Genomic DNA, 15,357 nt, shown 5'->3' on the forward strand with positions numbered 1-15,357 from the left:
TTTAAATCCTGTTGAGGGTGGGGGAGCCTACCCGACCCCTGTTGTGGCTTTTCGGGCGCCTGGCGCTTAGTGGAAAACGGTTGTCGGCGGCCTTGCGGCTGCGGCCGCCACTGCCGGCACTCGGCCCTAATATGCCCTAACTTCCCGCATTCATAACAACGGGGACCCTTACCCCTCTGGTAGGACCCCGGATCACCCCTGGTTTCACACAAAGTCTCCAGGAGACGGGTCTGGGTGGCGCACAATTTCTCGAGACTATGGAGCCGAGACTCTACCTCAGGTGCCGCGGCCGCTACGAAGACCGGCTCGCTAGCGGGGTGAAGCCTATCCTGAGTTTCCAGAACTACCGCTTTCTGGACCGCTTTCAGTAAGGTTGTTGGTTCGTGGTCCCCCACCCGTCGTCGCATTTCTGGGTCTAATGCATCAAGAAAAGCCCGGACTGAAACCGTGTCCGCAATGGTGGAGGGGGCCCCAGGGTAGGCTTTTGCCACTAAGACTTGGATGGCGTCCCCGAGTTCCGTTAGGGTTTCGCCCACCCGCCGTTTGCGAGCTTGGAGCTCGGTTTGGCGTAACAGTTCCTTCCCCTGGTCCCCAAACCTAGCCTGCAATGCCTGCTCAATGGTTCCTCTATCTCCGCGTTCGGTTGCGGTCAGGGACTGCAGCATCAAAGCAGCACTGCCGGTGAGGCTTTTACACAGGATAACCCGGGCCATTAGCTCGAGTTTTTGCCGTGACTCTGCATCCACTGTATCGTTTGGTTGCGCCACTGGAACATACCCATTAGCTTCTAGGCATAGCACAAAGTCGTTTAGGAAGGACTGCAGGTCCTCCCTTGATGAGCCCGCAAATGGCTTGGGCATGAGCCACTTGCCCGCGCCCTCAACAGTGACCTTACTCTGGGCTGGCTGAGACATAATGACTATACCAGTACGAGACCCTGATCAGGTGGTGTTACGAAACAGTAATTTTTTTTTTTTTTTCAAAGTGTCAAACTATTTTTTTTTTTTTTTTTTCAAAAAAAATGTCTAACAACACGGCATTCTGCAGGGCAAGTAGTTACAACGACACAAGATTTACGAAAGACGGATTGCACTGTTAAACCTACTGGCTGGAGCTACTGGAAATTAGGCCTATAAAATTACGGTACATACGCTCAATGAACTATCGAAGGGACCACGGACCTAAGCCGGGACCCAATACCATGCACGCTTGGACAAGAAACGACACACAAAGCAAACTAGCAAGACCGGGTGCTCACCTGAGGAGGCGCGCCAATGCGGGGCCTGGTCGTTCGTAGTACGTCATCGATACGGAGGTACGGCGAGGAGAAGAAGAATACGAGCTGACGGCGACGCGTCGACGAGCTTCAGGGTCGTGGATTCGATTTGTTGGGCGCCAAATGTCGTCAGTTTAATCCGACGAACTGCGGCTCTCCTCGCCACTCCACACAACAACAAAAGACTCGTGCACACTGGGAGAGAGAGCGTTTTCTCTAACTGGCTTTCAGTAAGGGGACTGGAGAACTGCGCCCCAACAAAACGGACAAGAGAATATATTATGGGGACGTGGAGAAAAGAGGGGAAAAAATGGGGTGAGGGATACTAAAGAGGTGCCTGTGCAAAGTACAACAAGGCCTGAACAGGACGGGAGACAAAGACGAACGACGGGGAAATACGACGGACACAAGACGGCAACCAGACAAATACAACGGAGACAAGACGAGAAAATGTGTATGCAACGGGGACGAGATGATAAATAATGCATACGGAGGGGACAGAAGACGGTGCAGCGGCATGTACTAAGCATTCCAAGACGGCGCAGCGGCGTGTACCACGGGTCAGCAGCATGTACGACACAGAGACACATACGCAGCCACGTGTACGACAAAAGAGACACAAGCGCAGCCACATGTACGACAAAAGAGACACAAGCGCAGCCACATGTACGACAAGAGACACCCGCGCAGCCGCATGTACGACACAGAGCTACAAGCGCGACCACATGTACAACACTAAGTCTGATGACGTGATTATCTCTTAGTCCATGCAACGTTGTGTCACAGCATGAGCAAAACCTGGTTACGTCATACATCTCGATGAACACTTGCTCGAGGCTGGGTTATAATTATATTATGCATAGACACATGCAGATTCTCCGATGGAAGATCTCTTCAGGATTTCTGTAGTTTCATCACTCTGTGCAAGGAAGACGGAGCCATTCCATGGTTAGCGCAAACCTGAAGACAGTTCCATTTGTATTTGAATATTTCTGTGACTGCCCCAATTCTGGACAAATGAATACTTCAAGGAAGAAAGGAACAGTCTATCAACACGGCTTTCCACCATAAGTGGTGAATTCTGCTGGCTATTTATTCTGGTGGAAGTTGACTATCCCACCCCTTCATTCGGGACTCCGTAATAATCGAGTTTGGTACTAGAACATCTGTCTCTGATGGATGCCCTCAAACTGTCTTGATCATTCTCTCTCTCTCTCTCTCTCTCTCTCTCTCTCTCTCTCTCTCTCTCTCTCTCTCTCTCTCTCTCTCTCCTACTGTCTATTCCATACTTCAGTAATTGATAACTGCATGGACATGCCATGTGAAAATGGAGCAACGTGCGTGAACGCCATCAACATGTTCACGTGTAACTGTGCCGCTGGATTCACCGGTGACACATGCCAGACAAGTGAGTAGTAGGTCATGTGATTAGTCAGTCATGAAATCAGTCAGTCATGTGATCAGTCAGGCATGTGATCAGTCAGTCATGTGATCAGTCAGTCATGTGATCAGTCAGTCATGTGATCAGTCAGTCATGTGATTAGTCAGTCATGTGATCAGTCAGTCATGTGATCAGTCAGTCATGTGATCAGTCAGTCATGTGATCACTCAGTCAAGTGATCACTCAGTCATGCGGTATTTGCCGGGTTGGAAGGTGGGATCACTCAGTCATACGATCTGTCAGTCATGTGATCAATCAGTCATGTGATTAGTCAGTCAGTCATGTGACCAATCTGTCATGTGACACTTTCTACAGCACTCACTACTGTTCTATGTAACTGGTGCAGAGCTGAGCTCCACTGATCAGTGATGCACAAACCTGAAGACGGTGTGTAGTGCAAGACAAAGCCCCCCCCCCCCAGTACCCCAAAGACTGTTCGGGTTTTGCGGTTTTTACAGAAGTCTTAATCCCTTGTTACTATAATGATTTTGCCTGTTCGCACTGGAGTAAGTCAACGTGATGTTGAGCCCACAGCTCAACTTACGCTACCTCTCATATTTTACAATCTTCAAATCTACTTCAACAAGGTAGACAGGTTACCGGTCCATAATACAGGTCTACCCTCATCAGTACGACATTGGGTACAAGACAAACCTCATTAGTAGACAACAATCAAAAGTCCCCTGACGCCTGAAACACGTACATTCACGTCTGGATAATAGATAATACTCGCTATAAGACGAAACGATGTGTAACCCCCCCCCCCCCCCACTGACACCACTCCCACAGCGTGACAGCTATCCTGTCTAATGTCGGTGATGAACGGCTGCCAGTGCGGGGCAAACAGGGAACAGCCACACGTTAGTCGAGCTGCAGGAGAATACTGCCCTGGTATAGAGAAGGCGCTAGCGACTGGACAGCATACTGGGCTGTGAGCGGTTCCGGGACATTCATGTGAAGCTGCTTCTCGGCAGATGTCCATCAGCCGCCTGTGGTGACATTGGCACAATATGCACCCGGGTTCTCGTACCCAGTGTATTCTATTGTGTTGTGTTTATATTTGTGTATGTGTCTTTGTATTTGTCTGTTTCTGTGTCTGTGTCTGTCTCTGTCTCTGTGTGTTTGTGTCTGTATCTGTGTCTCTGTGTTCGTGTCTTCTGTTGTGTTTGTGTACGTGTCTGTGTCTATGTGTCTGTGCACACACATGCACTGATGACCAGTGATCGACGAGTGTGACTCGTCACCGTGCCAGAACGGCGGGACATGCACGGATCTGCTGGCTGGGTTCCAGTGTGCCTGTGTACCTGGTGCATCTGGAGACATGTGTGAATCCAGTAAGTGAAATGAAGACCGCATAGGTATAGTACACATGCCACCTTGGGCACCATGTAAGAAGACCTTAGGGTCTGTTGAGAATGCCCATGTAAGATAATATAATACTGTCGTGGACATGGAAATCCAGTCAATTGACCGGGGCCGGCGCCCTCAACGCGTACAGAACGCTGCGTGCACTGCACATGTTGATCTGATGCGACCAGCGAGCTGCAATGTCTATGTGTACCGCTTATCCACGGCTGCATGGCCAGCGCCCTGGGGCTGCTAGACGTGTGACCGGAACCCAATGTCCACGACAGTACAATACAAAAATATATGCCGCATGACAGCTAATGGATTGTTCCCATCCCACTTCTTAGCTTCTATCAGTACTTGGTGTGACTAGCTGCACAACAGCTAACAGATTGTTTCCATGATGGCGACGGTTTGCTTCCACTTTCTGCATTGTAGTGTGCAAAGCTGGCAAGCTTTCTTACGAGGTGTACTGGAATTGGTAGAAGAATTGTGATGTTGCATGGTATGCTGGCCTAGAAATCCAATCTTCGTCAAAACCCAAGTTCAGCATAGGGGTAATTCAACCTGTATACGATCTTTTGCCCAGCTTTCTCTGCATTTGGTGAAATGATACAATGCTATTGCTCTACAAGATCTCCCTTCTTTTGGTGTCCATGCGCATGCATGTGTGTGCATGTGTGTGCATGTGTGTGCATGTGTGTGCATGTGTGTGCATGTGTGTGCATGTGCCCTATCTGTACACGTATATGTGTGTATGTATCTCCTCTATGTGTGTGTGTGTGTGTATGTGTGTGTGTGTGTGTGTGTGTATGTGTGTGTGTGTGTGTGTATGTGTGTGTGTGTGTGTGTGTGTATGTGTGTGTGTGTGTGTGTGTGTGTGTGTGTGTGTGTGTGTGTGTGCGTGTGTGCGTGCGTGCGTGTGTGTGTGTGTGTGTGCGTGCGTGCGTGCGTGTGTGCGTGCGTGCGTGCGTGCGTGCGTGTGTTGACGTGTAGTTATTGACAACTGTGCGAGTACTCCGTGTGAGAATGGCGCTACATGCAACAACGGCTTGAACAGCTTCACTTGCATCTGTGTAGCTGGTTTCACCGGATTGAACTGTTCGGACAGTATGTACATAGCTCTATGGTGACTGGGTTGAAGGGGCTGTGTTATTGTGGGTTACTTGTCTTTGGGGTGAAATCACGTGTGTGAAAATTTTTCTTTGAAGGCAGTTGTCATGACAATAGGGAAATTGTTTTCTTTGTTGCGATCACTTAAAGGGGAAGTTAAGGCAAAAATTAAAATTTCACCAGTTGTAGTCTTCGGGGTGCTGAGTCGAATGGTCTTGGTCCGAGGAAGCTGAGACGCTCCCTTCCTACTTGAATCCCAATCGAACTCGCGCACTTCCACCGAAACTGGGTGACTGCGCCCTACGAGATGGGGATTTGTATGCAAAATGTCACTAAAAGCGCCATTTCGTTCTTATAAAAGCACGGATGACCGCGATTGGCCCATATGTTGTACTCTTTTGGACGCTGAGTCGACTGGTTTTGGTCCGAAAAGTCTGCGATGCAGCGTTCCTCCTTTATTCCCAATCGAACATGGTTGAACAAGTGGTCACATGCTCCTGGGTGCCCAAATCACCTGGTCACCACGCCAGCAGGTGACAACTTTCACACCAAGGTTCAACTCGAGTTCAACTCGAGTGACAGGACTGCACCCAAAAAAGGTCAAACAGGCTAGTAAGTTGTACCCTGCAGGCACGGTGACCAGGTGACTGGCGTACGCAGGAGCACGTGACCGCTTGTTCAACCATGTTCGATTGGGAATAAAGGCGGAACGCTGCATCGCAGCCTTTTCGGACCAAAACCAGTCGACTCAGCGTCCAAAAGACTACAACATATGGGCCAATCGCGGTCATCCGTGCTTTTATAAGAACGAAATGGCGCTTTTAGTGACATTTTGCATACAAATCCCCATCTCGTAGGGCGCAGTCACCCAGTTTCGGTGGAAGTGCGCGAGTTCGATTGGGATTCAAGTAGGAAGGGAGCGTCTCAGCTTTCTCGGACCAAGACCATTCGACTCAGCACCCCGAAGACTACAACTGGTGAAATTTTAATTTTTGCCTTAACTTCCCCTTTAAAGGTTCTGTGCTGTAAGGTTTCAATACCCTGCAGTTCTAATGCTGGTAGGGTTTAGATTTCTATGATACTAAGCATACATGGGGTAGTGGGTTATCAATATTGTTCATGCACTACTGAATTATGATGTCATGGGGATTATTTGATGATGTCATGCCATTTTGATTGATGATGTCATCATTATTGGTTGGCGTAGTGCAACACTCTTTCATTATGTCATGCAGCCGGTATGATGTTGCAATGCAGGACGGTTGTGTAGAACTCATGGACATGCCTGATAAGATCTCATCATTTACCAGCGATCTGCCTTGTTTTTCCGTATCCATACAGTTATTGACAATTGCGCATCCACGCCGTGTAATAATGATGGCTCGTGTATGAACGGAATCAACACGTTCACGTGTAACTGCGTGGCTGGGTTCACCGGTGACACTTGTCAATCAGGTAAGGAGAACATGTGCATTAAAGGCATTTTCTAACCGGATGGGCGAGTAGTCCTGTTGTCTAAAATGCTATGCTTCATTATCAGATTTCTAGTGTAGTTGCTTATTGCATGGTCACTATCATTGGTAGTTATTTGCTACGTGTGACAGATGCACGCACAGCCATGAGACTAAATTGGAGATTTAGGCTGCATTCACACACGGTACAAAAATTGGCGTTTACATGACCGTACAAGCCACTTGCAATGCAACACCTGTGCATTCACACAGTCAAATGCAGTGCATGCCAAACCCGTAAAAAGTGACCCGCGTGACCCATGGCGAAGAGCGGGAATTTTGATTTCTGCATGACCTGAGCGCACCGGTACCGTGCAGCACTTGGCTCAACATTTCAAAAATACTATTTCTTGGTCCGCTAGTAGTAGTATGATCTCGGTGGAACGCCTCCACAACTGGTGTATTCCTCTGGGTGTGCTGGATTTGTGAACGATTGCGGCCGTGTTATCATTGCCTGATCACCTCCGGATGGCTGCTTTGCGCACAGATTCAGCTCATCTGCAATCCTCTTCTCGGCAACAGCTCTTTTCATCATAGTTTCACTTTTCTCGCTTGTATTTTCCCCATAGTTCTATCAGCCGTAGCTCCACCTCGGCAGAAAAGACAACTCGAGGCATTGTACCACCGGACTCTACAAAAACTAACAAAAACTCTGCGCACTCGACACACCAAACCACTCGTTTCGACTTGCCTGAAAACAAAAAGCCGAAATCCGCTTTCAAAGCCGCCTTCAAAGCCGCTCCGGGATGGCTTTGAACGTTGATGTGATTTTTCACTTTTCGCGCATGTTTCCATGCCAACTTCAAAGAACATGACGCTTGTATGTGGTTTTGTACCGTGTGTGAATGCAGCCTAAGCGTTGTTAGCTACACACTGTAATCTGTTCTTCTGTGTGTTTGTGGTGGTATCATGTTCCCCTGTGCAGTTATTGATAACTGTGCCAGCATGCCCTGTCAGAATGGAGCAACATGTACTAATGGTATCAACACATTTGCATGTGACTGTGCTCCTGGGTTCACTGGAATGAACTGCTCAGAAGGTAGGGCCATGTTGTCTTTGGCTCTCTCTGCCTACTTCTGGCTATCTCTCCTCCCCCCCCCCCTTCTCTCTCTCTCTCTCTCTCTCTCTCTCTCTCTCTCTCTCTCTCTCTCTATTGCAATCAAACGACTGTTGTAGACATTGTAATCCGGATGAATAACCGGGGTCCGTGCCCCTAGTGCCTTAGCAAGTTGTTGAATGGTGCAATTTTCAGCACAAGCTGCTATGGCTATGGCTTCTGCAGTAGCATCGCTATCATGAGCAATGGGCGTCAAATGGTCAAATGGTGTGTGTGTGTGTGTGTGTGTGTGTGTGTGTGTGTGCGCGCGTGTGTGAAAAATGAAAAATGAAAATAGGGATTCACTGGCCAAAAAAAGCCACTTCAATCAGCTGTGTGGTGGATACCAGGCTAAAATTAGTGGCGGTCAATTTATCAGCCTTGCAAGCTGTTGAATGGTGTCATCCCAGCACAAGTTGCTATGTGTAACATAGCTGTTCGCTATCATCGCTTCAGCGATGGGCAGGTCTGAGGTCAGAGGTGTGTGCCTGTGCGTGTGGGTACGTGTGTGTACGTGTGTGTACATGTGCATGTGTACGTGTGTATGTATGGGCACGCATGTGTGTGCCTGCATGTATGTACGTGTGTGTATGTTTGTGTGTGTGTTCCCCTGTGCAGTCATCGATAACTGTGCCGACATGCCCTGTCAGAACGGAGCAACGTGTACAAACGGTATCAACACCTTTACATGTGACTGTGCACCCGGTTTTACGGGAGCAGAATGCCAGACAGGTGAGCAGGTGTAGATTATGTTAACGTGCACCATCGACTATCCAAACACCTCGTATACTCCAGAAACCCTTTCACATTCACCTAAGCTAGTGGTCTCTTTGTTGCAAACTCTATAGTTATCTCAACCCTGATGATGATGATCCTGGTTTATGTTCCTCAATAATTATGGCTCCTGGTCAACAAATATGGCTGAGATAATTGTAGAGGTTGCCCCAAGAAACCACTTGCTTTGGTGATGTGTTTTGAAGTGGCTGCAATGGAGCTGAAATGTTTTACCAATGATCCAAAGACCTTTGTATCCAAGCACCAATTTACGTGTGATTGTGCGCATGACTTCACGCTAGCAGAGTACCAACAGGATGAGAATTCCGATAAGATATAACCCGGTCAAAAACTGGAAGGTATATCCCCGGTACTTTTTCTCCAAACCCACTTCAGTCTGGATCAAAAGCTCATTGTGCAATGACATCAAGTGTACATGTACCATAAACACCCCACATAGCCACCTGGGCATGGTCGTGTGTGTGGGAGGGGAGGGGGGGGGGGGAGGGGGAGGGGGTGTTGAACAGTGCATTGCTGATCCCAGCGTGCTCACATGCATTACTCATACCTTCCATATTTGGCAATGCGCAATGGGCTTATACACCCGTGCTCCGAGCAATGTACGTACTAAGCAAGGTTATGCCTTGTTAGAGTACGTATTAGGCAAGATTATGTAAGATTAGAGTTTGTACTAAGCAAGAGTTTGTATTATCAGAGTTTGTACTAAGCAAGATTATGCCTTGTTAGAGTACGTATTTAAAAGCAAGATTATGTATTATTAGAATACATACTTGGCAAGATTATGCATGATCAGAGTTTGTACTAAGCAAGAGTTTGTATTATCAGAGTTTGTACTAAGCAAGATTCTGTCTTATCAGAGTATGTGCTAAGTACGTTCCACGGTACTTTTTTCTGTTTTGTCGTGTTTACCTTGCAGACATTGTATTCTGCATTGGCGATCCTTGCCTGAATGGTGCGACATGTGTGGAGCAGCTGACTCAATTTGTGTGCACCTGTGCACCGGGATTTACAGGCCCCATGTGTCAAACCGGTTAGTACAGTTATGTTGGCTGCTGCTGCTGCTGCTGCTGCTGCTACTACTGCTGCTACTGCTGCTGCTACTGCTACTGCTACTGCTACTGCTACTGCTACTGCTGCTGCTGCTACTGCTACTGCTGCTGCTGCTGCTGCTGCTGCTGCTGCTGCTGCTGCTGCTGCTGCTGCTGCTGCTGCTGCTGCTGCTGCTGCTGCTGCTGCTGCTGCTGCTGCTGCTGCTGCTGCTGCTGGTCACCAGCAGCAGCAGCAGCAGCAGCAGCGGTGGTGTGTTTGCTGCAGTTGTTGTTGTTGTTGTTGGTGGTGGTGGTGGTGGTGGAGTTGCTGTTTCTACTGCGACTGATGTAGCTGTTACTGTAACGTTCCAGAAGACAATCGTGTTGTTCTTCCATTGCACCATGCATGGTACAAACCCACTGGTAGTTTCTGTTTTGTTCTTGGAAGCAGCCTGGCTGCAGCCTGGCTAAAGACTTCACGCTCGGGGCTGATTTAAAAATTGGATTTCAGAACTTAATTTGGCCAAAAAATCCCCACTTGCAAATGCCCGAGTCCTCTAGCTGTTTGCCTGGATGGACTGAATGCCAATTTCGGAATGGTTGTCATGGTATTGTTATAATACAGGCGCGTAGCACCGACGTTGGCGGTGGTCCTGCCAGGCTAGGGGGGGGGGGGGGGTCCGGGAAATTAGGGTACAAAATCCTGCATTCTGGGCACTTTTGGCATTGTTTTACTATGGTGGTCGTGGTCGGGCGAAAAAGTGGTCCGGCCAAAGCCGGACCGGCCGGAGCGGCTGCTACGCCCCTGAAATACCTGTGCAAATTTTGCTTGAGCTGGCCGAAAAACAACTGGCCTCCCCTTTGCCTTTTCCACCGTCTAATGTTGCCGGGAAGAAGTTCAGATACAAGTACAACCAATTGCCCTATACGGCAGTATAGGCACGAATAGAAGCCCCGGGGCTCTATTTTTCCAGAAGACTCATTGAGGGGGTTATATTTGAGAGAGTGCTTTATTCAAGAGGGGGCTTTATTTTATAATAGAAGCGTAAATTGTTTCACACTATTCATGCTGATCAATACATGCAGTGAGTACACTCGATCGCTGTACGGCAAGTACCCTTGACTGCAACTTATGTGCAGTAAGTAGTACACCATGTTGCATGTGCATCACCATACACGGTTCATGTACTGCACTACATCATCGGGACGGACTTTGCGCGTTTAATTATGGCCCCGAGCTTATATATGAGACGGGGCATTATTATTTCGATTCCCTCTGACAAACGGGCTCTATTTGAGAGGGGGCTCTATTCAAAGGGGGGCTTGTATTTGAGCGTGTACGGTATCTTGATGGTAACAACCAAAACAAGATAATAAAAAGATGCCAAAGCATTGGGGTGCCAGTTTTGGGTAAATTCATCGTGATGCTAGACAAAACACAAATGCTGATTTGACTGCACTTTGTGCTCACCTGTGTACTCTGATTTACTAGACATCAACGAATGTGACAGTAATCCATGCCAGAATGCCGCCACTTGTTTTGACATGGTGGGAACGTTCGTGTGTCAGTGTCCAATCGGATTTACCGGCATGCAATGCGAATCGGGTGAGTGGAGCTCTTTCATTTCCACATCTCTCTTGTTCTCCCTCTACCCCGCCTCTCTCTCTCCCATTAATCTCTCTCTCTTTTTCTCTCTCTCACTCACTCACTCTCACTCATGCTCTCTCTCTCTCTCTCTTTCTTTCTTTTTGCTTTTATATCGCTCTCCTTGACCAAATAGCACTTTTGAATATGTAGTTGACTCTATCTTTGAGTCTACAGTTTTTTGCAAAAATTGAATACAATTTGTGCACATACCCTGGTAGTCAAAAATGGTTGTTTTCTATCTATCTCTATCTGTTCTCTCTCTCTCTCTCTCTCTCTCTCTCTCTGCCACTCTCTCCTCTCTCTCTCTCTCTCTCTCTCTCTCTCTCTCTCTCTCTCTCTCTCTCTTTCTCTCTCTCTCTCTACCACTCTCTCTCTACCACTCTCTCCTCTCTCTCTCTCTCTCTCTCTCTCTACCACTCTCTCCTCTCTCTCTCTCTCTCTCTCTCTCTCTCTCTCTCTCTCTCTCTCTCTCTCTTCTCTCTCTCTCTCTTTCTCTGTCTCTCTCTGTCTCTCTCCCCTCTCTTGTTATCTACAGAGATTGTGATATGCAACAGTCAGCCATGTCTCAATAATGGATCATGCATTGAAGGCAGTGACTCATTCATGTGCAAATGTCCCCCTGGTTTCAACGGAACAACTTGTCAAATCGGTGAGTTGTGAAAACCGCTATTTCTTACCCAGCACTTGTTGCCTGGTCTTCAACCCTAGATCCCCACGTACCAGTGTGCAGGAAATATGTGTGTGGGGGGGGGGGGGTCAACCTTTATTCTTGGATGCTAAAACGAGTGCTAGGTGCTGGACGGAGTGATAGATGCTGAAACGACTGCCATGTGCATCAGAATGTCGAGCTGTATGCTGGCTGCTGTCAGGTGGGTGCTGTGTGATGATGGCCCAGTGCATCAGATATGAGGATTCAGTGCAAACAGGCTCTCGTCTTCTGTTTTGTTATCGAGGATTCATTATTATTATTATTATTATTATTATTTGCGGGATTCCCCAAAGGCCGAAGCCTAAATCAAGGGGGTCTCCGAGAATAAATATACGTGTACAATACATTTATTCTATGGCCTTGGTAGCGCCTCTATATCTGTTACCTGGCATGGCACCACTGCGCTATCACCTTTCCCTAGGCACTCTGTGCAATGCATCATGAAAAATGGGCTGGTCACACCCCGCAATATCATCACCCTCATCTAGCACCTACGCACTCTGTACAATGCATCATGATAAATGGACTTGTCACATCCGGGACCCGACATAATGATAATTTTCACACTCCATAGTGACGGAGTTCACACCTTCTAAGTATATAACCAGTGTACTCATACTTTGTTTGATCATCCATCTGATGATCCGTTGCTTGAACGGTGAAACACTGTGTAGGGAATTTGATCACTGACGGTTTTTCCGCTTGTGTGTACGTGTACAATATGTGTACAATAGGGTGCAATTTTTAAAAGCCTAAGGAAGAAAATATTGAGCAGATTCCTGCAGGTGTAGCAGTCGCGGTAATGCCCAGATAACTACAATGCATGTGATAACTACAATGCATGTGATAACTACAATGCATGTGATAACTACAATGCATGTGATAACTACAATGCATGTGATAACTACAATGCATGTGATAACTACAATGCATGTGATAACTTCAAGATGATTGATTACTTTTATTACAGTCAAAACCTGATAGGACGTACCCACCAGGGGAACACGGAATAAGTACTTCCTAGCCAAAGTACGTACTATACCCGCGCTGCAATAAAATGTGCACATTATTGTCAACTGCAAAAAGCACATTCCACACAATAGTATGTCTTACACTCTGTACGAACAGTGTACTGCTCAATGACATCCAGTCACGTCACTCATGTATTCGCCGGACACTACGCAGCCATAGACTTGCAAACACTGGGCTGCGAAATGGTGCAAGGCGCAAACTTGAGTGACGCGACTGGATATCATTGAGCAGCACACTGTATTTTAAAAGGCAGTTTTGCCTGTATCGTATCGTGTGCATTTCTACACAGATGTGGACGAATGTCTGTCACAGCCGTGTCAAAATGGAGCAACGTGCGTGAACCAGACAAATATGTTCACTTGCATCTGTCCTCCCGGATTTACTGGACCCACATGTGGAGAAGGTAAGGGAATTTTGTTGAAAAGTTATTGTTACTAGTGTGTGAGTTGCTGTTGTTTATTGCTGATGCTGGTAAGGATAGGGGTGCTCCTGATGCAGCAGATTATGGTATATGTTGATCTGCTGCTGCTGCTGCTGCCACGTCCGTCCCGTCCTGATGTCAGGTCCGTAGCGCTGCTGCTGCTGCATCTGATGCTGATGCTGCCAATGCTGTTGCTACTGCCACAGCTCCCACTGCTGCTAATTATGGTATTGTGTATGCTGCTACTGCGATCGTTATCTGTGCAGTGTGGATAAAACACATTGATGGCATGTAACGGCTGCATGTAGACATAATGTGAAAACTTCATTGACGTCTAGGATACAATCTACTATAGCCACTGATGTTCTTTTTATCTTTTTTTGCTCCTTGCTCCATGCAGACATAGATGATTGTGATCCACAGCCATGTCAGAATGGTGGTACCTGTGACGACGGTATAGATGAGTTTACATGTACATGTGCCAATGGATTTACTGGAGACGTATGCGAAACAGGTTAGTCGGTAGTCACTGTGATAGCAATGCATTGCTTATCCCAATTGCCCACATTTGCCAAGCTCCTTGCAACAAGCTACGTCCAGCCCAAGTGTGGTGACCAACAGTTAGGTGTGCAGGCTGAGAGAGAGAGAGATCTCCCTGTAGCTCTGCAAGTCTATTATACCAATCGTATAGGTGTGACATGATAAAACATGTCACACCTATATCATGTCACACCTATACGATTGGTATAATAGACTTGCAGAGCTACAGGGAGATCTCTCTCTCTCAGCCTGCACACCTAACTGTTGGTCACCACACAAGTACTCCCGTTCTGAATGTTCCAAATTGCCTGTACATTTAAGCTAAAGCAATCTTCATCTTCTTACTTAGAAGTTGCGACTTTGGCGGTATTCGTGACGATGTTGATTGTTGATGGAGCATCTATGTAAGTTTGTATCCCTGGTGATGGTTTTGCCTGGAGAGCACTATATAAGTGGTGATTTTCAGCCGCAATCTTCCTCAGCCTACTCAAGCTCAACTGATGAGCGGTGAATTTGCCGAAACACTGTGTATTGAGCAGGGAGTGGTGCTTTCTTGGAGGTTTGCAGAGCGGAAGGTGCGACGTGCTCCTCGTGTGCACCGGATGGCAGTCGTGAGTCCGTCAAGTGTCAAGTTCGGCAGGAATCGTGTGTTCTTCGTCAGAGCAATCAACTTCATCATATTCTTGTTGTTTTACTAGGATGAAAATCCATGTTGCTTCTCAGCCCAAGTATGTAGACTGCGTAGGTTACCCTCTTTGGAAAATCCGTGCTAAGCCTAGCTGTGAACTAGGACATTCTCTTGACTGTGAGTTGCATCATATTACAGCATGCACTATACTGTGACGAATGCAGAAGGTGATGAAATGCTTCGTTGTGTGCATGTGTCTGTGCGTCTGTGTGTTGGTCGGTCTGTGTGTTTGCATGTATGTGTGTGTGTGTGTGTGTGTGTGTGTGTGCGTGTGTGTGTGCCCATATGATGTACATCTGTTCTCTTGTGCCCGCAGATATCGATGACTGTGACCCTCAGCCATGCCAGAATAAGGGAACGTGTTTGGATGGTATTGACGCATTCAAGTGTATGTGTGCTGCTGGCTTCACAGGAGACACATGCCAAACAAGTAAGCATACTGCCTTATGAGTAGGGGTGAAAGTTGGCATTGAGATCCCGAGTTCGAGTACTCTGATTTTCTCCGATCGAATATTCGAGTATTCGAGTATTCTTCATCTCCTAAAAATTGCACACCGAGGGCCTTAAAATCACATGATACACCCCTGATTGAACCGAATGGCAGCCATTTTTCTCTGGTATATTGGTTGCTGGGTCATTTGGGCTCTCTCTACTCTTGAACAAATGTTCACCACACAGTCTGCACATCAATATCTGCCAATTGGCTGCTCTG

At 47.4% G+C, this 15,357-nt stretch overlaps 1 protein-coding gene across 1 annotated transcript in view; it reads left to right on the plus strand.

Moving 5' to 3' along the window:
• LOC135824916 (neurogenic locus notch homolog protein 1-like) overlaps window positions 1–15,357 on the plus strand; it is a 77,011-nt gene that overhangs the window by 48,971 nt on the left and 12,683 nt on the right. The window contains exons 27-38 of the mRNA XM_065337658.1: window positions 2,571–2,684; window positions 3,938–4,051; window positions 5,061–5,174; window positions 6,519–6,632; window positions 7,614–7,727; window positions 8,403–8,516; window positions 9,496–9,609; window positions 11,100–11,213; window positions 11,791–11,904; window positions 13,286–13,399; window positions 13,818–13,931; window positions 14,962–15,075. Coding sequence (XP_065193730.1) covers window positions 2,571–2,684; window positions 3,938–4,051; window positions 5,061–5,174; window positions 6,519–6,632; window positions 7,614–7,727; window positions 8,403–8,516; window positions 9,496–9,609; window positions 11,100–11,213; window positions 11,791–11,904; window positions 13,286–13,399; window positions 13,818–13,931; window positions 14,962–15,075 — 1,368 coding nt within the window. The remainder of the gene's footprint in view (window positions 1–2,570; window positions 2,685–3,937; window positions 4,052–5,060; window positions 5,175–6,518; window positions 6,633–7,613; window positions 7,728–8,402; window positions 8,517–9,495; window positions 9,610–11,099; window positions 11,214–11,790; window positions 11,905–13,285; window positions 13,400–13,817; window positions 13,932–14,961; window positions 15,076–15,357) is intronic.

The sequence above is a fragment of the Sycon ciliatum genome, chromosome 9 (assembly GCF_964019385.1).
Source record: "Sycon ciliatum chromosome 9, ocSycCili1.1, whole genome shotgun sequence".
Taxonomy (NCBI): domain Eukaryota; kingdom Metazoa; phylum Porifera; class Calcarea; order Leucosolenida; family Sycettidae; genus Sycon; species Sycon ciliatum.